This window comes from Xyrauchen texanus, chromosome 31, assembly GCF_025860055.1.
Source record: "Xyrauchen texanus isolate HMW12.3.18 chromosome 31, RBS_HiC_50CHRs, whole genome shotgun sequence".
Lineage (NCBI taxonomy): Eukaryota > Metazoa > Chordata > Actinopteri > Cypriniformes > Catostomidae > Xyrauchen > Xyrauchen texanus.
In genome coordinates this window covers 20,646,962-20,671,433 of record NC_068306.1, presented here as the reverse complement: position 1 = coordinate 20,671,433, position 24,472 = coordinate 20,646,962, and the positions used below count along the sequence as shown (strand labels likewise).

The following is a 24,472-nucleotide window of genomic DNA, read 5'->3' as shown; positions in this document are numbered from 1 at the left end:
CATGTTTGCCGGCCTGTCAATACCCCTGTGGGTGATATGCATTTCCGTAAGTCATGTCAGATAGTCATAAACACGTCTCTGAAACGTAGTCCTTATTCAGTCAATGAGACTGCGCACATGAGTCATGTAATCAGTGTCCCTTCCGTTGTCATCATATTGCAAATCTTCTGTAGTGAAATATACTGACACTCGTCTTCATTTGAGTTCCAAGCAGTCACCGTTTTTCTCCTGTTGTTGGTCTGATCTGTGTAATCAGCTGCTGCATTTGTCTGGCATACTCCTCACCCCCGACCTCCTCCACATCTAGGGGGTTTGTGCCACTTCTTTTATGTCTGCAAAAGACCATGGACAGTACACATACTGAGTTCTGCCTTCCCCGTTAGCCACTTGGATCTGCAGCATGTAAATGAATGTGTTGTAGCTGTGTTTGGTGATGACATTAATTTTGACAAACTATCTTGAAGCCCAATGTACACCTTTCCCTGATGCGTATGCGATGGTGAAGTCAGCTGCGGTTTCTCTGTATATGGTAATCCAGCATTTACTGTATACGGCGGTGTTGGTGCTGATGGTGAGACGCTAGCTGATTGGTGCTCCAACTCCAGGGTTGCCTTGACTTGTGCTGCTTCATTTGATTGTTCGTTCTGCTGATTTGAGCGTCACCGCAGGACCATCTGAGTACTTCAGACACTGAGACAAGTTGTTCATTTTATCTGTCCCTGCCTGACATTTTCTTTCCCTGATGTTTGCTTCTGTGATCCAGTCTTCATATGCTTTCCCGTCTGCTTGAAACACTGCATGCTTTTTCTGCCTCTTTTTTGACATTCCTTAATGTCCTTCTCTACTCTTCTTTTCTTTCTCCTCTAACCTTTCTCTTAATTGTTTCAATTGTCGTGTGCTGAAACTTCCTGTTTTTGGAAATCTGAATTAATCTACCCAGACTCACAGTTGAATCACAGCAGCCTTTGCCATAATTACATTTACATTTATATTTATGCATTTGGCAGACGCTTTTATCCAAAGTGACCCAGAGCCCTATATATAGTGGGGACAATCCCCCCGGAGCAACCTGGAGTTAAGTGCCTTGCTCAAGGACACAATGGTGGTGGCTGTGGGGATCGAACCGACAACCTTATGCTTAACAGTTTAGTGCTTTAGCCCACTACACCACCACCACTCATTATTTATCATGTATTTGCTATTTGGAGATCCCAGATCTTGTTAGTCTATTACCCCTTAATTTTCTTTTTTACTATTGTTGAAACCCATTTTAGGCGATTCTCTAGTAAAGTGGTTCCCAACATTTTTCAACTCACGGCCCACACAACCAAACACATACGTTTCCACGGGCCACTGCAAAACTTTGAAGGAACTGACTATTTTTGTCTGGTTAGTAACTGAGGACTCGGAAGCGGATTATTAACAGTCTTTATTGAATAAACTGGCAATGAACAGAAAATGCAGATAACTGGTCACGAGCCTCAAGAGATTCGAGCTGGAAGTGCTCAGGAAAATTGGAAAACCAGCTCCAGGCATAAGGTCGGCAGTGGGTAGACTGGCAGCGGAGCAATAAGTCAGAGGGAACTGGCAGAGCAGGGTCGAGATGAGCAGTCTCAAATCCTGCAGAGGCCTGGAGCACTGGACAAATCAAGACTAGAGTCAGGCTCGAGTGACAAGCGCAAAGCGAGAGGAGATATAGAGCAAACAATCAATAGAGAGAAAACAGGTGAGAAACCAGCTGCCACTTTGAAGGGAATAACAAAAACAAAAACACGAGGGAAACAGAACTAAGAAGACAGCGATCAAACCCGAGTCCTGACCATTTGTAATGTGCAATGTGTGAATAATTTTAAAACAACAACCATGAAACCATCTTAGCTAAACGGATAAAATTAAACCTCATAAACTACAATCATTGTGACTCGCCAAATGCGAAGGTTGATGTTGTTTAGCATTTACTAAGTGCTGTATGTCGGTCTGAAGTGAAGAAAGAACGGAGATCAGGCTCAACATGAAACTTATTCTGGTATTTTGTCTTGGTGCCACCAATGCAGAAAATCCAGCTTTGCAAAAGTATGTTGTCGGAAATGGCATAAAAAACCTCAGAGCTTTGTCAGAAAGATTAGGATACTCAGAGAGAGTATGAATCCAAAAATTCATCAAAGATTTTTGTGAAAACATTAATTTCAAAGCACTGTCACAAGATAAGTCAATAAGGCTGTCGTGCTCCTTTGCGCTTAAACTTGCGACGGCTCCCTTACACAAGTTTACAAAAGGATTTTCAATCCAGGTAACCTGCACATCTGGAGGTTTAAAGTAGTCACGCAACTGGCCCTTCAGACCTTGGAGATGCTCTTCAATCAGCTTTGCAACCGAGGCGGGTAGGCTCATGGTTTCTTCTGTCAAATAATGTCTCAAATGATTCAGAGTTTGATTTGCAAATACGCCCGGCCCACATGTCCAGTTTCTTCAATTTTATTTTGGACTTGAAACGTTGTCACTGATTTGATTTGAAGACTCAAGTTCAGACCATTTAAGTGATTGAAAATATCAGAAAGGTAGGACAATTTTTCAAAAAATCACTGAGGCGGTCTGAAAAGTCGGATAAAAAAATCTGTGCTTGGTTGCGTAATTCGAAGATACGAGTAAGCAGCCTGCCCCGTGAAAGCCATCGTACCTCAGTGTGTAAAAGAAGCTGAACATGGTCACTGCCCATTTCTTCACAAAGAAGTCGAAACAAACGTGACTGAAGGTGCCTAGTCTTTATGAAATTAACTATTTTAACAGCCTCATCCAATACACATCTGAGATCTGTGGGTATCTTCTTGGTAGCTAGTGCTTCCCGATGTAAACTGAAGTGGACAGAGCTCATGAGAGGCGCAACCATTCTCACGCGTGCAATGACTCTGTTGCGATGCCCCACAATCGCTCTTGCCCTTTCTGTGCTCAGACCCACGCATTTAGACCAATCTATTCCATCAAAATATCAAATATGGCTTCGGCAGTTGATTGAGCAGGCAGCAGCTTACAGAAAAGGAAATCCTCTTGTAATTCTCCGTTATGTAGGCCTACATACCGTACATAAGCAAGAAGATTGGAAAGGTTTGCAATATCGGTCGATTCATCCAACTGTAGGGCATTAAAGCGACTCTCTCTCTCTAATGTTTTTAACCAACTTCTGAATTATATCATCTGGCATTTCATTTATTCTTCTCTCAACTGTATTATCTGAAAGTTAAATCAGATTTAACTCCTCGCGGGACTTGCGGCAACATCTCTAAACACACCAAAGCATGATCTGAAACAAAAATATGTTGGATATATAAAAGTGATTGGATATATAATAAAATCTCCAAATATCTGTAAGACCAAGATTTTTACTCATCCTCTGAAGTCTCCATCCAAAACCATACCATGAAGGATCACAGCTGCTTGTAACTTTCCCTCAAGATCTATAAAAAGGTTCTGATCATCAGCGTTGGGTACATAAATATTAGCCAAAATCAGATTTTGCTCACTGTATTACAGCTAGAACAATAATGAATCTTCCTAAATTATCTTTGATCTGTTTGAGACGATTAAATTGTAAATGCTTACTTATCAATGTGCTCGAACCACCACTACAAAACACATGCCCTGCCACGTTTTTCAGCTTCCTGTGGAGAAAGGTGCATTTCTTGAAGGAACATTGTATACAATTTTTTTAAAAGATACCACCTTTCATCATTTTATAATGTGCCACACTCCATTAACATTGTGGAGAGAAACATTTTAGCAATATTAAAGTGTGACATATTGACATGCAAAAACAAATTGTGTACCCAAGGCTAAATTATATAGACCACTATCCAACATTGATATAACCGTAAAATCCTTAATAACCCACAGAACAGAAAAAAATGCACTTTTATAATAATAATTATATATATAATAATACCTGTTGTTTGGTTTGTTCAGTATTGAATCATTCAGGTGTGTTGACTCACATGACTAGTGTAATAAGCACTCACAAAACATTGTTACTGACTGACTTGTGAAGCTGCTTGAATATGTTTCTTTGATAAGTTTATATACATTGGATATATGAGACTGTGATCTATTGATTAAGTCACGCTTTAATATATATTTTTTGGACCATTTCAAAATGAAAAAATATATATTGTTTACCATGAAAAAATATGAATTTGTTCTGTATGAATATTATAAATCTTTAGAACTTGTAGCTTTCCTAAAGGATCAGATGTAGAATGTAATGCTTTGACATTAATAAAGTTTAGATTATTGTTTTACAAATTTAATGTTGTGAAGTACTTTGTTTCATGCATGTGAATAAAATAATGTAATTGTTGTATCTTATATTTGCTGAGGATGATGATGAGGACAGCGAGGATGAGCTGGACCAACAGGCATTCGAGGAGGGCATTCCAAACCTGGCTCGCTTGCGGCTTGCTGTCAACCTCAATCAAAAACAGGTAGAACCCCAAGATTTAACCCCACTGAATGGCTCCTTAAAAACTAGCCATTATCAATCAAACATATACACAATCTAACCAGAACCTTGCCTTTTTTGTGTTGAATGGGATCAGGGCAGTGTAATGGACTGAGTCAGTGGGGCCAGTGCCCTGGGGCCTCGGAACACCAAGGGCCTACAAAGTCTTAGGTCATGCGGCTTGATATTATCAAAGGAAGCTTGATAAGGGCTCCAGGCCTGATAGCCCACCAGGGCTCTTGTTGCATACAGTGAGAGAGAAACCATAGACCCCCCCGGACCCATCTGCACATACAGCACAAGCTTATCACTAGGGTTCCTGCGAGCCCTCGTCTAATGTTAGCTTACAAGCATTTCCTATTTTTTTTTAAAATTTTTTTTAAATAAATTACCCCAGTCGCATAATGTAAAATAAAGGATCTATTACTTAAGGAGTTGGGGTGGATAGGAGTCTCTATAGACGGACCATGATCCAGCCCCAAATGGGATATGGGGTCTATGTTATCATATTATAATTTTAATTATGCATGCATATATGGTTCATATCTCGCTAATTTGATCAATGTATCTTATTTGTCCTTTTTTTTAAATACAAGTAATTATCTTATTTGTAATTTTCCTATGTATGGTAGTTTGTAGCCCACCCAGTCTGCCAGCAAGTGCTCTCCTCCATCTGGTGTGGAAATCTCTCAGGTTAGAGGGGCAGCAGAACAGCCTGGAAGCTCCTGGTGTCTTTGGGGATATACTTGACCATGCCCCTCCTCTGCCTCATCTACTGGATTGCACCAAAATCAAAGGTGATCCAAGCATCTTTATTAAACAGTTTGAATATTTGTAGTCTTCGTTTACTCAGTTGTCCCTAGGCGATTATGGCTGACACTAATTTTTGCCATTTGTTTTCCAGTTAGGAAAGACACTGAAGATTCCAGTGATTAAATTCCTTCTCCATTCTGCCTCATATATGTGGTTTCTAATCACACTACTGGGGGAGTCTATTGCCATGGAGATGTATCGGGATGACTTTGCCTCTCGTGAGCAGAAAATCCTGCACGACTCCTTTCACATGATTTGGGTGGTTGGTAGGTCCCAGTAATTGTATTTTCCTAATATCAACGGACCCTTTTCACATTTCCGGGTTTGGAACACAGAAGTAAACTACAGCGGAGATAGCCATGAATGGGAGACCACAGCAAATATTATTTTAGCATTCCTCTATGCTCAATCAGCAAAATAAAAATCCATGCATTCAGAATTTTCCTCAAGAAATAGAGATAACAGCAGTGAGAAGAGAGAAAGATGGCAAAAACTTTCTCAGTAGTTGTATTCGAAACCCCATTGCAGCAGTGCAGAAGTTTTTCAAATGAATAAATATATATATATATATATATATATATATATATATATATATATATATATATATATATATATATACACGTTTGCACTGCTAAATTAGGAGGAAACACATCATCACAGGCTGTGAAAATGGTCCATTTCCCAAAGCACTGTCTTAGCAAAGGGTGGGCCTGGGTGAGCCAGTGCCACCCATTTACATTTACCCAATCATTGTTTTCTGCTCCTATTCCACTGGAATGTGGGCTTGGTAAAGCCAACATCAAAGCTTTCAAAACAATGGCAGCAACGAACTCTTACAACAAATCTGGCAAGTTCTAGCAAGCTAGCCACAAACTTGCTACAAATTTGTTGCAGATTTGCTACTCATTGTTGGTGAACCTGCCGTAAACCTTTGGGAATAATGGACAATTTGCCGCAAGATTGCCACAAAGTTCATTTGCATGTGAAAAAAATCTGTGGCGAATTTGCGACAGATTTGCTATGCACTCCCTATTTTTGCTAGGAGAAGCTACACTGTAAAAACCCTGTGTGGGCAATGATACACGCATTCTGTTGATGGACATCCAGTATCATGCGGCATCTCCAACCACTTTATTTTCCCTTTCTAATAAATGTTTTTTGGACAAATGTCATATTGGTCAAATTATGGCTAGGAATTTTATATATCATAACTTAGGGAAAGAGTCACAGGCATCGATAGTTCGGAATATTTTGCTCGACCTCAGAACCTGATTCCTTTAAGCTTTTTCTCTTGCATCACGTTATCACAGCGTCATCTCTCCCCCACTTTTATGAGAGTAGAGTAGTGACGCACTGAAACGGTCAGAGAAAATGTTTATTTCATTGACAGTAAACCTTAGCGGGACATAGTTATTTTTATAAATAATTTTCATCCATCCAAAGACAGGCCAGAAAATTGTACTGGGAAAAAAATTAACAAAATTGGTCCCCTTATAATAATAAATATCTGTTCTCATCCATAAGGCCTCCTAACATTCCATATGTTACGCATGTAAAAAAATAAAGGTCTGAATGTACTCAAACATTCAGATTATTGTTGATTAATCTTTTAATATTCTTAAACTAGACAATCTATAGTAGCTAAATGTCCTTAGTATGCCCCTGGAAACAATTAGCTAAACATTAGAAATGTCATTTTTTTTAATAAAATAAAAAAATAAAAAGTTAACAGATCTCACGCATTTGATAATTTATCTTTGCCCACCCATTCAAAGGTTTCTGGCTACGCTACTGTCACAAAGTATCAGAAACCACTGTATATGTGACATTGTTACGATAAATACAACAGCAAAAAATGTATGGATTAATTTTGTGGTAATATACAGATAATATTCAAAAATTACAGCTGAAATTATTATAAACAAAACAATGTGAATCAGTGCCAATTAATATGATGCAATCTTTGGTTTGGGGTTTGATCATTTTGCTGTCAGTCAGGGCAGGTGCATCAGACGTTTCCAGGGGGCTCAAGGCAAATCTACAATCTTAGACACAGCCATGATTGAAATTATTAACTACAATGGAGTTTTAATATCTACAGGGTTTTTCTGGTTTGAGTGTAAGGAAGTTTGGATTGAGGGCTTGAGGAGTGACTTCCTGGACTGGTGGAACTGTTTTGATGTGGTGGTTCTTAGTATGTACCTGGCTTCATTCGCCATAATGCTTAAGGGCTTTTTCTTGTGCCTGGAACCTGAGTGCCAGTACGAGTGTGTCTACTTCACCAATATCTGTGAGAGAACACCCAGTCAGAGAGACATATACACTCCCCATGCCTAAGCATCACTAGGCCATTTACTCACCCATAACCCAACTTCCTTATCACATCTCCAAAGAATCCATAATTTTTTTCCCCTCTATGTAGCGCGTGAAAACTGGCATCAAGAGGACCCGCAGCTCATTGCTGAGGTGTTGTTTGCAGTGACTAGCATGTTGAGTTTCATTCACTTGGCCTACATGCTGCCAGCACATGAGTCTCTCGGTACCCTGCAGATCTCCATTGGGAAGATGATTGATGACATGATGAGGTATTCATTACAGTGTTAAGAGAGTGGTCATGTTGAATGTCATGTTATAAATGATAAAGTAACCATTTTAACTCATTCATGCACTATATTCCAAGTGTTCTAAGCAATACATTACTTTGTGCATTCAACAAAACAAAATTCGTTATTCACCATCAAATCATAAATAAAGCACATCAAATATGGCTGCTATGTCAGTAACATCAAACCTAATTGGTTTTCATTGCTTCTCATGACGCAAGTTGGGTAATGAGAACCGATGCGGTTTGATGTTACCAACATCAGTGACCAACTGATTTGATTTTTCAGATTTTTAATTTCTTCAGATCTTTAATAATATTATATGAATTAAACATTTAAGACCTTATTGTAATTCTCTTTGTTCAAGATGCTTTTTTGAAGAGCTTTTTCCATGTTAATTTTTGAATTTCATCTCATTATTATTTGGGTATTTCCTCTCCAGATTCATGTTCATTTTGGTTATCATTGGAACAGCCTTCCTGTGTGGCATCAACAATATTTATGTCCCATATGTGATCTCGCCTCATCTTGGAAGGTACTTTGTATTTACCTATTTAGAAAAAGCTGCAAAACATATCTTTATGAATGAGCTGAAGTTTACACATTATTGCTTCGAAATAATGGAACAATGCCACATATTTTCAACACTTACACACAAAACCTCACATTCACAGATTAAATGAGACCTTTCGATTCCTCTTCTGGACCATGTTTGGAGTTGCTTTGGCTTAGTTTGTTGGCAGAATCCTCTATGGCATCTACACTCATGCATATTGCCATGATCACCAACTCTTTCCAGAAGACTGAGGTAAGCCTGGTGGGTTTTGAAAGTTGAATGTGTCCTATGCTTGAAAGAAAACACCTGTTCTGTCTATAAGTGACTAACCTTGATGTAAACCCAATGGAGATGGGTTGGTTATTAATTTACATTACTTTATCCTTTTCTGTAGGATGATGCTGATATAGAGTGGAAGTTTGCCCGTTCTAAGCTCTATCTGAGTTACTTTAGAGAAGGACTGGCAATGCATGTCCCCTTCAACATCATTCCCTCCCCAAAGGCCCGTTTCTATCTTTTACGGTTGCTTATTTTCAGCTATTTTACTTAATGTTGTCCTTAACTTAGTTTAACCAAATTATAAAAGAGAATTTTTTTTTTTTTTATTGTTTTAGAATTTTGATTCAGGTGTTTTTCTTTATATTCTAGAGGAATTTGGATCTGTTGCTGCTGCCTCAAATGTAACTCTGCTCCGGACTACCCTCCTGTTGCTTCTCTTGTACGCTTCTCGTCTGGTACGAGAGACGAGAGATTGCTGTGTTATCTGCCTTACAGAAACCTGGCTGGCTGCGGAGATTCCAGACTCGGCCATCGAAATCACGGGCTTTTCCGTGCACCGAGCGGACAGAGCGAAAGACCTCTCCGGTAAAAGCAGAGGTGGTGGTGTATGTTTTATGATTAACAAATCATGGTGTGATCAGAGGAACGTACATTTCATCAAGTCTTTCTGCTCTCCTGATCTGGAATATCTCATGCTTCTGTGTCGACCATTCTGGCTACCGAGGGAATTCACAGCGGTCATCATCACAGCTGTGTACATCCCCCCACAAGCCGACACAGACCGGGCACTCAGGGAACTGTATGGGAGTATAAGTGAGCAGGAAACCGCGCACCCTGAGGCTGCGTTCATTGTTACCGGGGACTTTAACAAAGCCAACATCAAAACAATCGCTCCAAAATACCACCAACACATAAAGTTTAACACACGAGGGGATCGGGTTTTAGATCATTGTTACTCTCCTTTCCGGAATGGCTACAAATCCCTCCCCAACCCCCCCATTTGGCAAATCGGACCATTCTTCCGTTCTGCTTTTGCCCGCTTACAAGCAGAAGCTGAAACGGGAAGCACCCACCCTCAGAACAATCCAGTGCTGGTCGGACCAATCAGACTCTGCGCTACAAGACTGTTAATCTTTGATCACGCGGACTGGGAGATGTTCCGGTCCGCCTCTGATGACGACATCGAGGTTTACGCTGACAGCGTAACGTGTTTCATCAGGAAGTGCGTAGAGGATGTTGTTCCGACCAAAACAATACGGATATACCCCAACCAGAAACCATGGGTTAACGGCAAGGTTTGCGCGGCACTCAATGCGCGGCCCTCCGCTTTTAATTCTTCTAACACGGAGGAGCGTAAACAAGCCAGTTATGCCCTCCGTAACACCATCAGTGAAGCCAAACGCCAGTACAGGCACAAACTTGAAGGTCAGTTCAACACCACTGACTCTAGAAGTACGTGGCAGGGAATTAATACCATCACGGACTACAAACGGAATAAAGACTCCACCATGAACATCGCTGCATCTCTCCCGGACGAACTTAATACATTTTATGCTCGTTTTGAGGACAACACCACCGCCCTCGCGGAGAGAGCATTCGCGGCTAACGCTACAGAGGTTGGTTCACTCTCCGTCTCTGTTGTTGATGTAACCCGATCCTTCCGACGGGTGAACATCCGTAAAGCCGCGGGTCCAGACGGCATTCCGGGCCGCGTCATCAGAGCGCGCGCGAATCAACTGGCTGGTGTTTTTACGGACATTTTCAATCTGTCCCTCTCCCTGTCTGTAGTCCCCACATGCTTCAAAACGTCAACCATTGTGCCTGTACCGAAGCAAGCTACAATCACTTGCTTAAATGACTGGCGTCCTGTTGCTCTGACTCCCATCATCAGCAAATGCTTTGAGAGGTTAATCAGAGATTACATCTGCTCTGTTCTGCCCCCCTCTTTGGACCCATTGCAGTTTGCCTACCGCAACAACCGCTCCACTGATGATGCCATTGCATCTACACTACACACTGCTCTCTCCCATCTGGAAAAAAGGAACACATATGTGAGAATGCTGTTTGTAGACTACAGCTCAGCATTCAACACCATACTGCCCTCCAAGCTTGAAATGAAACTCCGGGCTCTGGGCTTAAATGGCTCGCTGTGCAGCTGGATCCTGGATTTCCTGTCAGGCAGACGTAAGGTGGTTAGAATGGGCAGCAAAACCTCATCATCACTGACCCTCAACACTGGAGCCCCGGAGGGCTGTGTTCTCAGCCCACTACTGTATTCACTGTACACACATGACTGTGTGGCAACACATAGCTCCAATGCCATCATTAAGTTTACTGACGATACGACGGTGGTAGGTCTGATCACTGACAATGATGAAAGAGCCTACAGAGAGGAGGTGCACACTCTGACACGCTGGTGTCAGGAGCACAACCTCTCCCTCAACGTCAGTAAAACCAAGGAGCTTGTGGTGGATTTCAGGAGGAAAGACGGAGAACACAGCCCCATCACCATCAATGGAGCACCGGTGGAGAGAGTCAGCAGTGTCAAGTTCCTCGGTGTCCACATCACTGAAGAACTCACATGGTCCGTCCACACTGAGGCCGTTGTGAAGAAGGCTCACCAGCGCCTCTTCTTCCTGAGACGGCTGAGGATGTTTGGAATGAACCAACACATCCTCACACGGTTCTACACCAGCACTGTAGAGAGCATCCTGACTGGCTGCATCACTGCCTGGTACGGCAATAGCACCGCCCACAACGGCAAAGCTCTGCAAAGGGTGGTGCGAACTGCCAGAAACATCATTGGAGGTGAGCTTCCCTCCCTCCAGGACATATACACTAGGCGGTGTGTGAAAAAAGGAGTATCATCAGAGACTCCAGCCACCCGAGGATCATCAGAGACTCCAGCCACCCGAGTCATGGGCTGTTCTCACTGCTACCATCAGGCAGGCGGTATCGCAGCATCAGTACCCGCACCAGCCGACTACATGACAGCTTCTTTCCCCAAGCAGTCAGACTGTTGAACACTTGATCTATCACGATCAATAATTAGCACTGCACTTTATTCATCTATAATTTCACACTGGACTGTCAACATATTCTCCTCAATATACTACTTCATATACAGGTGAAACTCGAAAAATTAGAATATCGTGCAAAAGTTGGGACATTCTAAAACGCTTAACGTGAAAAACGCTTAACGTGGCTTACTGTACTAATACAGTGATATTGAAAGACCAAACTCAGTACACATCATATTAATAAACCATACTATGTATAAAAAAGTAAGATGAGTCCAAAATATGAACGCAATGCGTTTAATTACACGTTAAGCATTTTCTTCCCATAGAAAACCGTTATAAGAAAACGCTTAACGTGGCTTACTGTACTAATACAGTGATATTGAAAGACCAAACTCAGTACACATCATATTAATAAATATGATTATATGTTTATATAATATTTATAAATATAAATATATATATATATATATATATATATATATATATAAATATATATATATATATATATATATATATATATATATATATATATATATATGTGGAATAATATAATATATATTTTATAGTATATTAGTAGGCTACAGTAGGCCTAAGCCACGTTAAGCGTTTTTCACGTTAAGCGTTTTCTTATAACGGTTTTCTATGGGAGGAAAATGCTTAACGTGTAATTAAACGCGTTATGCTCATATTTTGGACTCATCTTATTTTTTTATACATAGTATGGTTTATTAATATGATGTGTACTGAGTTTGGTCTTTCAATATCACTGTATTAGTACAGTAAGCCACGCTAAGCTTTCTTATAACGGTTTTCTATGGGAAGAAAATGCTTAACGTGTAATTAAACGCTATGCTCATATTTTGGACTCATCTTACTTTTTTATACATAGTATGGTTTATTAATATGATGTGTACTGAGTTTGGTCTTTTAATATCACTGTCTTAGTGCAGTAAGCCACGTTAAGCGTTTTTCACGTTAAGCGTTTTAGAATGTCCCCAAAAGTTCATTAATTTCAGTAATTCAACTTAAAAGGTGAAACTAATATATTATATAGACTCATTACAAGCAAATTAAGATATTTCAAGCCTTTATTTGATATAATTTTGATGATTATGGCTTACAGCTTATGAAAACCCCAAATTCAGAATCTCAGAAAATTAGAATATTGTTAAAAGGTTCAGTATTGTAGGCTCAAAGTGTCACACTCTAATCAGCTAAACACCTGCAAAGGGTTCCTGAGCCTTTAAATGCTCTCTCAGTCTGGTTCAGTTGAATTCACAATCATGGGGAAGACTGCTGACCTGACAGTTGTGCTGAAAACCATCATTGACACCCTCCACAAGGAGGGAAAGCCTCAAAAGGTAATTGCAAAAGAAGTTGGATGTTCTCAAAGTGCTGTATCAAAGCACATTAATAGAAAGTTAAGTGGAAGGGAAAAGTGTGGAAGAAAAAGGTGCACAAGCAGCAGGGATGACCGTAGCCTGGAGAGGATTGTCAGGAAAGGCCATTCAAATGTGTGGGGAGCTTCACAAGGAGTGGACTGAGGCATCAAATGTCGTATTCCTCTTGTCAAGCCGCTCCTGAACAACAAACAACGTCAGAAGCGTCTTACCTGGGCTAAAGAAAAAAAGAACTGGTCTGTTGCTCAGTGGTCCAAAGTCCTCTTTTCTGATGAGAGCAAATTTTGCATCTCATTTGGAAACCAAGGTCCCAGAGTCTGGAGGAAGAATGGAGAGGCACACAATCCAAGATGCTTGAAGTCCAGTGTGAAGTTTCCACAGTCTGTGTTGGTTTGGGGTGGAGCCATGTCATCGGCTGGTGTTGGTCCACTGTGCTTTATTAAGTCCAGAGTCAACGCAGCCCTCTACCGGGACATTTTAGAGCATTTCATGCTTCCTTCAGATGACAAGCTTTATGGAGATGCTGACTTCATTTTCCAGCAGGACTTGGCACCTGCCCACACTGCCAAAAGTACCAAAACCTGGTTCAGTGACTATGGTATTACTGTGCTTGATTGGCCAGCAAACTCGCCTGACCTGAACCCCATAGAGAATCTATGGGGCATTGCCAAGAGAAAGATGAGAGACATGAGACCAAACAATGCAGAAGAGCTGAAGGCCGCTATTGAAGCATCTTGGTCTTCCATAACACCTCAGCAGTGCCACAGGCTGATAGCATCCATGCCACGCCGCACTGAGGCAGTAATTAATGCAAAAGGGGCCCAAACCAAGTACTGAGTACATATGCATGATTATACTTTTCAGAGGGCCGACATTTCTGTATTTAAAATCCTTTTTTTTATTGATTTCATGTAATATTCTAATTTTCTGAGATTCTGAATTTGGGGTTTTCATAAGCTGTAAGCCATAATCATCAAAATTATATCAAATAAAGGCTTGAAATATCTTACTTTGCTTGTAATGAGTCTATATAATATATTAGTTTCACCTTTTAAGTTGAATTACTGAAATTAATGAACTTTTGCACGATATTCAAATTTTTCGAGTTTCACCTGTATATATATATATATATATTTCATATACTCCTACTTATTGTATTGTATATTGTGTATTGTATATTGTGTGTATTGTTTACTGTACATTGTATATAATTATTGTGTTGTGTAAGTATGTGTACATTTGATTTGTAAATTGTTTTGTGTAAGTATGTTGTTTATTGTAATTGGTATATGTCTCGTCACTGTCATGACTGCTATGTTGCTTGGAACTGCACACAAGAATTTCACCTACTGTTGCACTTGTGTACATGGTAGTGTGACAATAAAGTGATTTGATTTGATTTGATTCTGTTACATAAAAACCTTAACTGATCCATTCAGATTAAGATGCTTCTCTCCCTACAAAATTTACTACTAAAATGTTACTATTATAATAGCAGTTATTATATGCTATATACTGTACATAACTGCAAATATTAGTATTTACACTGGGGTGCAAACAGCAAAATAGCATCTGCTCAAAGAGGTGTTTCTATCTTGCTCCTTAATAATGAATTGAAATCTTTTTGTTAAATGTAATGTTTATTGGGATAAAATAGTAGGGCTGCACAACATTTATATTCCTGTTGCATCAAAATGTTCTATTTACAGTGTGTTTACTGCAAGGTTGCTCGCTTTCGATGTATATACCTTTTTCGAGTTTTTCATTCTGCTTAGACAATAAGATTGAACCATAGACTGTAAAAAAGATGGACGACGCCCCTTCGCTCTTTTCCATTGGTGAGAACTGAAGCCGCCAGTGTTCCGATATGGCGCTGACATCTTGGGATTTGAGTCTGCGCAGTTGTGATTTCGGGACCAGACCTGCGCAGTAGTGAGCAGGAAGTAAAGCCGCGAAATCAAGGCCCTGCCCTCACTCTCGCTGAATCAATCGCAAGCACACGCCCCTGTACTTTTGACTGTGTGAAATAATTAATTATAGAAATTTAGATATTAAATGTAAAGCTCAAATCTCCTCAGTCCTCCGAAGATCCCGAAAAAAGTCTGTTGGTGCTTCAGTGACTACTTTGCTCAGAGAACCTGTCAATCATGATGTACACAGCACCGTTTTTATAGCATCAAATAACTAACTAAAAACAAACTTATTTTGAAAGCAAACACTTGAAATTACATCAACGTGACAGAAACTATCTTTGGAAAAAAGATGTGTAGTGTAATTTAATTGTTTAGTTGGTCTCACATGGATCACATTGAATAACATGGTGAGGCGGGGTTTATGACCTATTCTAGGACCAGTCACCGCGGGGCGATCGAGACGTTTTGGCTTCACTTTTGAGGGCTTGTGCGGCACACTTGTATAGGCTCTGTGCACATCGCAGTTCCAGGTTCGCGTGTACTAGGCTATCAACTTCCTGTTTATACACAGACAGATATGGCTCCCTTTTATAGTCGTTGTCTTCAGGACTTACCTCGTCTGACGGTAAATGATGTAGACCGACTCATAACAAAATAATGTGCTGCTCCTAACAGGTTTCGAGTGGTGTGATTTTGTTGTATGTGCGCAGGATGGACATGCTTGTTGAGCGTATATACAAAAATATTGATGTAATGCGCACCATTAGAGACCGAGCAGATCTGTTTTTTGTTTTTTTTTACCACTACCTACTGAAGTGTTTGCATGTTTAGGTCATTTTTAGATAACCAGTGAAGTATTTCTCAATTTCTACAATTGTAGCTTTATTTAATGACTGTGTGTTACAGTGTGGCCACATACCACTGGTGGTCCATTCAAATATAATATACAGCATTATATTTATTGTATTCTTATTTATTTACACTATAAACAATATTTACATATATACACAAAATACTCATATATATATATACACACACATACTATATTTATACAATATAATATATATACACCTATCTATTATATTACATTAGACATGTATATGTACTTATATATTTAGATTTGTATAGGCTAGTTAATAAATACATATGTTATGCATTATGAAATTATAATAAAAAATGCATAAGGAAACACTGTCTTAGTTTTGTCTGTTGATCAGAGTTATGAACAGAGTGTGAAATCCATAGTTTTTACAAAAGTATATGTACAATATTTACATTTACCTTAGCACATTAACAAGGATGAGGGTTTTTAGACTCAGTGGCTCCATGCCTTGACAAGTGGTCCACATTGGTAGTTCACAAGCAAACATGCCACTGTAAACAGTTGGTTTATGCTACCAGAAATGGACAAGGGGATGACTGTGTCAAACAACTTATGCTCCTTCACTCGACGAATAAGACGTTCAACATGTACCCTGAGCCTGGCCACAGACTGAGTGTGTGTCACTTCATGAGGTAGCATTTGTTTTCCCTTGGTCAGGAAAACAGGCCGGTGAACTTTGCATGGTACTAGGCTGTCAATTAAGAAGCCCTTATCCACCATGATGGCCATGTCAGGAGTAAGAAGGTTAAAGATCCCTGACTGTTTGAACAACTCCCTGTCACTTATAGACCCTGCATAGAGTCCAGACACAAATGTTATTGCACCATGAGGTGCCATTCCTATTAAAGCCTTGAATGTGCAGTGAGACTTATAGTTTGAAAAAAACTCACTTTGTAATAGCAATGAGGAAGGTGTTTGGCAGCGGATCTCAGTACAATCCAGGATAACCTGTGTGTCTCGGAAAAGATGAAATTCCTCTGGCAGATGGGCTCGTACTCTCTCTTTCGGCATCCAAATGCACACTGACCCCAAGACAAAGTACAGGAAGTTGGCCCAGGTTGTTATGATGCGGCTCACAGTGGCCTGATGTACATGGAAGCGATGACCAAGGTCCTTTTGCTTGAGGCCCAAAGCAAGATGCATCATGAACAGGAAGAACTCATCTATTGCAGGAAGTGCCCGAGTGTTTCCAGCCTCCTTGGTGACTTTGGAGTTGGTGACATGAATCATTCTGTGCATTGCCGGTTCAATCAGTTCCCAGAAGGCCATCAGGTGGTTATAGGTTGCAAATCTGTCAAGAAATAAACTTACATTGGTTCTCACATGGCATAAAAGACTTACACTTAGCTTTATAGTAAAGTAATTTCCAGTTTAGGAAATAAGAATGCTAAACTACAAGTAACTGATACAACAATCTTTTAATACATCACGAGTCATGAAAATTATGGAATTCGGTATGTATGATTAAACTAACTCTGATTGCTGTTGAAGACAACAGATGTTATTCATACTTATAATTATGTTAGCCTATGTTGCTGTTATTATTTTGGTCGGTGTAGCCTACTTTTACGTGCAGCTAGCTTATACAACTCCAATAATATTTAATAACAACGTGGACTAGTGTTTTCAAGACAAAGGCAACGCTATTACAAATGCTTATCACAGGCAATATAATTTTACCTTGTATAAAAGCGTATGTCCTCATCGGACCCAGCAAATCTCTGGAGACCAAAGCGAAGTATGATCTTGGTCTGGTCCAACTGCTTCCGTAGATCTTCTATCTCCCTCGTCAACTCCTCATTTTCATGTAATACCATGTCCACAGCTGCAGCTTCGGGAACTGAACAATAATCGTGTCCAGTCCTCTCCACGTCAAAGTCCATATCTTGCTCTACGTCCGAAACAGGATCAGGGGGCAGCGGTCTCTCTCGCCGTTCCCAAAGACTCGACCTCGGCGGCTGCACTTGGTAACGGTTCCACTCAAACAGTGTTGGGAAAGCACCTTTTTTCAGACGTCTCAGTCTAGTCCCTTCCATAAAGTCATCAGGTTTGAAATGAATGCTACACACCTTTGTGTTTTTGTTGACTTTGAAGTCATCCCTCCTGATCTTAACGATCCATTTTTTTCTGAGATCCTCTTCCACGGGAAATGAATGAAAACTCACAGTCGAGTTGTATCTTGCCGACACAACGCACGACGGCACACAACAATGTTCCGAACTAGGTCTCATTAGCTTTTGATATCGGAAAACCCGTTTCTCCATAGTTCAGCTGCCAAGATAAGAATAACTAGAATGTGTGTCGTTGTTAACTTTCGCGCGTCAGATCTAATACGGAACCGGAAACTGTTTGCCCAGTAGAGAGTGTAGTCGGAAACACGTCACAATCCCCGCTGCACAGAGCCTATTGAACTGAGTTTCATGGCAAAGAGGAAAGGATAGAGCGGACAGGCCTGAAAGAAAATAAATTCGGTTTTAGTGGAAAGCAAGCATCATCTCCTAGGGCTGGGCGATAAAACGATCTCGATATGGCATCGCGATAATATTTATTTAGACTACGATGATAAACTTTTGACACGTTTACTCGATATGGATAGACCTAACAGCCTATTACAAAGCAGAAATAAACGGACAACAGCCAGTCAGAACGCAGATTTGGGCTTGTGCGTCTAAGTACACGCCCAATTGCTAGCGGAGCACTGTTTGAGCTACCGGCAGTGAAGAAAGTGAATGTAAAGAAAAAATGAGTGGAAACGACGAACACGAAAGCGACGGTGAAAGTGAACTCGAACTATCTTCCAAAGCTGAGGAAATTGTTGACAAAAAAGGTAACAAGACGTCAATTATATGGAAGTGGTTTGGATATCTGAAAAGCGACGACGCGCAAATAAAAACGGTCTGCAAAATATGCCGTCGGTCGGTGATAACCAAGACGGGAAACACAACAAACCTTTTCGGTCACCTGAAAAGGTACCATCCCAGCGACCACACCGAGAGTATGAAAATGCGGGCCCATGTTAATGTTACTCCGTCCACAAGTTTTGGCCAACATGCGAGACATATCCAGCAGACCCGCAGCACCTCCAGTTTCAGAACCCCAGCGCCAGAACCTGAAGTGAGGGGCGGAGCTTACGTTCTAAACCGAGTAGCGCCACCTAACGTTTTGGAGAGTAGGCTACACCACCAGTTAAATTGAGGATGATGGGGTTATATTATTTTTAGATTTTTATAAAGCCTTTGATATGTTAGAACATTCATTTATTTTTAAATGTTTGAAAATGTATGGGTTTGGTGAAAATTTTTGTAATATTATTCAGTTATTTTACACAAATACCAATAGTTCAGTGGCCCTACCAACAGGTACTTCACCCAGATTTGATATCAAGAGAGGAGTTAAACAAAGTTGCCCCGTCTCACCCTCATTGTTTATTCTGGCTACAGAGATGTTGGCTCTCTTAATTAAAAACTCAAGTATTAAAAAATTAAATGTGTTTGGACAGGAAATTACACTTAGTCAATTGGCTGACGATACAACATTATTTTTAAAAGGTCTTGATCAGGTTCTTAAAGTAATTGAGATAGTTAGCTATTTCTCTAAATTCTCAGGTTTAAAACTTAATATTGCCAAATGTGAAATTATTACCATACGTGAATGCCCTCTTAAAATTGCATATAATATTCGATTAAGTCGACTGTCAAATATTTAGGCATAAACATTTCTAAGGATGAAGTCATGATGGAAAAGCAAAACGTCTGGAACAGATGGAATGAATGCAAAGGCAGGCTTGATGCATGGATGCAAAGGGATTTGTCTATCTTTGGAAGGATTTATTTAACTAAAATGGAAAGTCTCTCTAGGTGTATCTATCCTGCATCTTGCCTCTCTATTTCTAATAGAGCTATTAAGACCATTAATCAAATTAATTTCAATTATATATGGAGAAATCGTGTGCACTATATAAAGAGGGCACGACTTATACAAGATTATGAAAATGGTGGATTACAAGCCTTTGACTTCTATTGTATAAATGGTATGTTAAAGGTCAAATGGCTTAAACATTTTATAACAAATGAAAATAGTTTCTGGTTTTGCATTCCCAGAGGTATATTTAGAAAATTGGGTGGAATTGATTTTCTATTGAGATGTGATTATACTGTTTCCAGACTGCCAATCAAATTATCTTCCTTTCACCAACAGATTTTATTATATTGGAAGTTATTATATAACCACAACTTCTCTCCACATAAAATCCCAATATGGAACAATAGATTTATTGTTTCTAAATATAAGTCTCTATGTGTTCTTGAGTTGCTTGAGAAAGGTATTTGGTCAGTTCTTCACTTGATAGATGAAGATGGGAGATTGATAACTTTTAAAGACTTTTGTGCTAAATATAATATACAATGTGAACGCAAACATTTTGAGCGTGTCTTAAATGCGATTCCAAAAAGTTTTATAAATCTTGTACAAAACACTTCTGTCAACATACCTGATGGACCTTGTGAACTTCCATCCCTTCTCTTCAATGGTAATGACCTCAGAGCAATGCTTCCCAACAAACTTATCCGCATTTGTTTCAATACTATAGTATATCCGACACTTCTGTATAATAACTGTGTTTTGCAATCTTATGATAAACAAACTATTAGAAAATTGCGAACTGGAAAGCTAATATACTGCAGTGGCTCCTAAAGCTAAGGAAACTCATTTTAAAATATTCAATGGGTTAATACCCGTCAAGTGAATTTTTAAGACAACGATTTAATTTTGAAGTAAATGCCTGCACTTTTTGTCAAATTGACATAGAGACAACTGATCATCTTTTTTTTCTTGTCTGTCTTCAAATACTTTTTGGGAAATATGTCCTATTGGTTGGAATCAAAGATTCGATCACTGCCCACTTTTGCCAGGGAACATGTTATGTTTGGAATGATGTTGGAAGAGAAAATAAATGATTTTCTTATTAATGTAATGTTGATACTGGGCAAATTTTTTATTCATTAAGTCAAAATGTATGAAGACGAAACCGTATTTTTCTATATTTAAAAGAGACTTAATTTGTAATTTCTTTCCAGCGTTGGAATGTATAAAAAGTAAAAAGGCCCAGAAATTGGCTGGAATAATAAGAGACCTTGAGCTCTTAAAAGAGGAATAAAGAGACCCCTCTGTATTTGTATTTTTATTTTATATATATTTCTTTTTTTTCTTTTCTTTTTTTACTGATATGTGCCTTGCCTAATACTTATTTATCTGTACTTACCAATGCCATTATAGATGTATATTCTGTTTTTTGTTCTGTTCTTGTGTTCAATAAAAAAAAAATTAAAAAAAAAGTGTCAATAGCGCCAGAACCTGAAGTGAGGGGCGGAGCTTACGTTCGAAACCGAGTAGCGCCACCTAACGTTTTGGAGAGTACTTTGCTTTTATTACAAACGAAACATCATACTTTATACGTATGTTATAATGATTCTTTAAGGTACAGTACAATAAGCATTTTAAAACATTGATCTTGTGTAATATAATTGTATATATTTATCCGTTTCATTGTATTATGAGAGTTACTTCCTGATCATGATGGTGAAAAAAAATGCTTGAAACTTATGGGCATTTTATATAAAATATACTTTATTTCACAAGAACATGTGCAGCATGCATTTTTCTTTATGTAAAATAAAACATGTCAAAAAACTAAAAAAAGAGAAAATTAAGCATCATTTTAAAAGAAACAATAAAAATATATACAACAAATGACCAATTCACTCCTAGGCCCATTTTAACAAGACAATCCTGTATAAATTAAACTTAAAATGTATCAAATGAGGAATTCACTCTCAGGCCCATTTTGTCCTTACATTCTTGCAAAAATAACTCCATGTCATCCCTGAACACAAAATGAAATAGAAAGGGCTCTCTGGAAGCTTCTGACTGTTCCAGGAGATTGTTGCGGGCCTTTTCCTTGTGGTCTTCATTCATTCGAAATGTCTCTACAAGAGATGAAAGCACCACACAATAATCTCAACGTTAAAAAAAAAAAATCAACTATAAGGTAACATTAACTCACAAACAATGCATATAACAGAGGAACGTGGAACAAACACTTTAACACCTTCACAAGATGTCTTCAAAACGTCACCGCAAGGCTCATTTACAACACGCAAAAATGTATCGAACCATCCGTACAATTTTTTTTTTTTAATACAATAAAGTATGACAACATAATCAAGCTTCATTAAGATGATAAAGTTATGCACAAATTAAGTATTTAGCAGATAAACGCTGAACTTAATATATGCGATAATTTTTCACCACATGATACGTTAGACAACGTCACACAACTTACCATGCTCTCCGCCATGCTTGTCTCATTGTGAATAACTCCGCCCCTCACTTCAGGTTCTGGCGCTGGGGTTCTGAAACTGGTGGTGCTGCGGGTCTGCAGCTGGATACTATTGCAACATGCTAACGTTAGTGGTTCTTCTGTTGTTAGCAGCGCAAGCGGGGCTCTACCTAAACAACAATCAATGGTGTCGTCTTTTGCGACCATTGCCCATATGAAAAACGATCAAAAAGGAGCAAGGATATATGATGAGCACTACCTAAAAGGTGTAGCATTGTGACTGGTTTACAATGTTTACATTTTGCACTTTTTACTCAGATTTCTACCTCTAAAACATTTGAGATATTTAAAACCAGTTCACAATTAATATTTTATTTATCTGACAGTTAAGTACTTAAATCTGCCAGGGACTTTGTGGTTCACTTGTTTACATTTGTTGTTTTGGTTGTACCTCTGCAAACATTTTGAAATGTTTGCTGCCCTGCCAAAGAAATTTGATGTGATAGTACTGTAGTCACAGCTTTTAGTTTGATATTTTATAATCAGTTACAAGGCAAGCTAACTTGCATTGTTTTGTCAAGGCAGATAAAGCATGTTTGCTAAAAGTAAAATGTTAACATTTAGATTTAAAGTTTATCAATATTCTTTTATAACAAAATATATTCTCAACCAATCCATGTTTGCACAGTTAAATGTTTGCATTGTTATTTATTTATGTTAATAAACTATATAGTTCAACTATTGAGCCTTCTGGTTTCTTCAGGCATCATTATCAGTATACTTTTCAAACGGGCAGCATTATTAAATTATATATCGTAACAAATATCGATATCGATCAATATGGAAACAAATATCGTGATAATATATTTTGCCATATCACCCAGCCCTATCATCTCCGACCAGCAGAAATGACTCCCTGGACCCTGGTTTTGATTCTCAGGAATTTGATCTTGCAGCTAACAGCCCTTAAAAGACTGTCAAGTTTTCCAAGACTAGCTAGCATTTGAAAACAAGCTGCCATTTTTTTTGTAAACATTTTGTAATTTTAAGACAATGCATGAGAGAGACATTAGGCTGTTTGGTCACCTAAAATGTTGCAGTATAATAATTAGTAAATGTTTTGTCATCTGTTAAAATCTAATCAACACTCAAAAGACAATGTGGACCAAAGTTTTTAAATGAATGCATTTGAAATCACAATGTCCCTGTTGCATAAGACTTTACTGCAGTATTAATTTCGTAGAATCACTTGGGTGCAACATTTTCCCACAATCTACAAATAATTATCAAAACCTTAATTGGAGATGTAAATGCTGAGATGGTTACAGGATCCATGATAAGCCCAGAGACAATGTGTACAAGTTACAGCTTGCTCAACACCTGCTGTTTGACACAGCTGCTGCTGGTATGATGTCTCCAGGCCAATTTAGTAACTGCTGCCTAAAACACCCCCTATCTTTACTGGAACACCACACTTGTTCCCATAACGATTAGCATATATGACCAGTTATTTAGACAGGGTGATGCTGATTGTATTGCATTAGCCATTATGTGTGGTATTAATACAAAGTTGCAAGTCATACCCTCCAATGCCAGTTCAAAATTTGCTTAATGTTAATATTACCAGGCATTCACCAAGTACATTGCAATTGAGTGTACAGCATACATGCGCACCAACACACTAAAGGATAAAACATTAGTGTGTTAAAAAAATGTGAAGGAAAGAAAATTACATGTAAACAGGCATGCCCAAAACACAAAAGCACATTGGATAGTCGGTAAAGGGGTTTACACATAGTGCAAAATCTGTGTAATAGGCAGAAATCTAGGTGTCAATCGGTTTATGCTTAAACCGTTTGTGATGTTACCCTGATAAAGGAAAACATTTTAAAGGGGTCATGACATGGGAAATAAAATTTTCCTTGATCTGTAGACACACAATTAATTACTTTAAAATAGGGCTGGGACAACGATGACGTCGACGCAAAATATGCGCGTCGATTCGTCGGTTCCAAAACAAAGGTGGCGGCGCCGGCGAGTAGTAACAACACTAGTGGCTCCTCAGACTATCAGAAGTGCTAGGCGGCATGCACTCGTTCCTCTAAAGTATGGGAATTCTTTAATTTAAAAGGAAACAATTCCGTGATATGTCGTCTTTGCAAAATGGAGATGGCCT

The 24,472-nt window shown here is 39.1% G+C and overlaps 1 protein-coding gene and 1 pseudogene across 1 annotated transcript; one reads left to right on the top strand and one right to left on the bottom strand.

The window, feature by feature from the left end:
* Nucleotides 1-496: 496 nt before the first annotated feature.
* LOC127624888 (short transient receptor potential channel 2-like) lies at nucleotides 497-15,804 on the top strand (annotated as a pseudogene).
* A 408-nt stretch (nucleotides 15,805-16,212) lies between these two features.
* Nucleotides 16,213-19,029, bottom strand: LOC127625433 (uncharacterized). The gene is made up of 2 exons (XM_052100731.1): nucleotides 17,640-19,029; nucleotides 16,213-17,250 (listed from the first exon to the last, which is right to left on the bottom strand). The coding sequence occupies exons 1-2, from the start codon at nucleotides 18,221-18,223 to the stop codon at nucleotides 16,392-16,394; spliced, it is 1,443 nt and encodes a 480-aa protein (XP_051956691.1). The 5' UTR covers nucleotides 18,224-19,029; the 3' UTR covers nucleotides 16,213-16,391.
* Between the last annotated feature and the right edge of the window lie 5,443 nt (nucleotides 19,030-24,472).

Bases quoted from the DNA above. Each gene is read 5' to 3' on its own strand.
- LOC127625433 (XM_052100731.1), bottom strand. From the start codon at position 18,223: ATGGAGAAACGGGTTTTCCGATATCAAAAGCTAATGAGACCTAGTTCG. The intron at 17,251-17,639 runs GTAAAATTATAT...ATTTCTTGACAG, and splicing joins GACATACGCTTTTATACAAG to ATTTGCAACCTATAACCACC.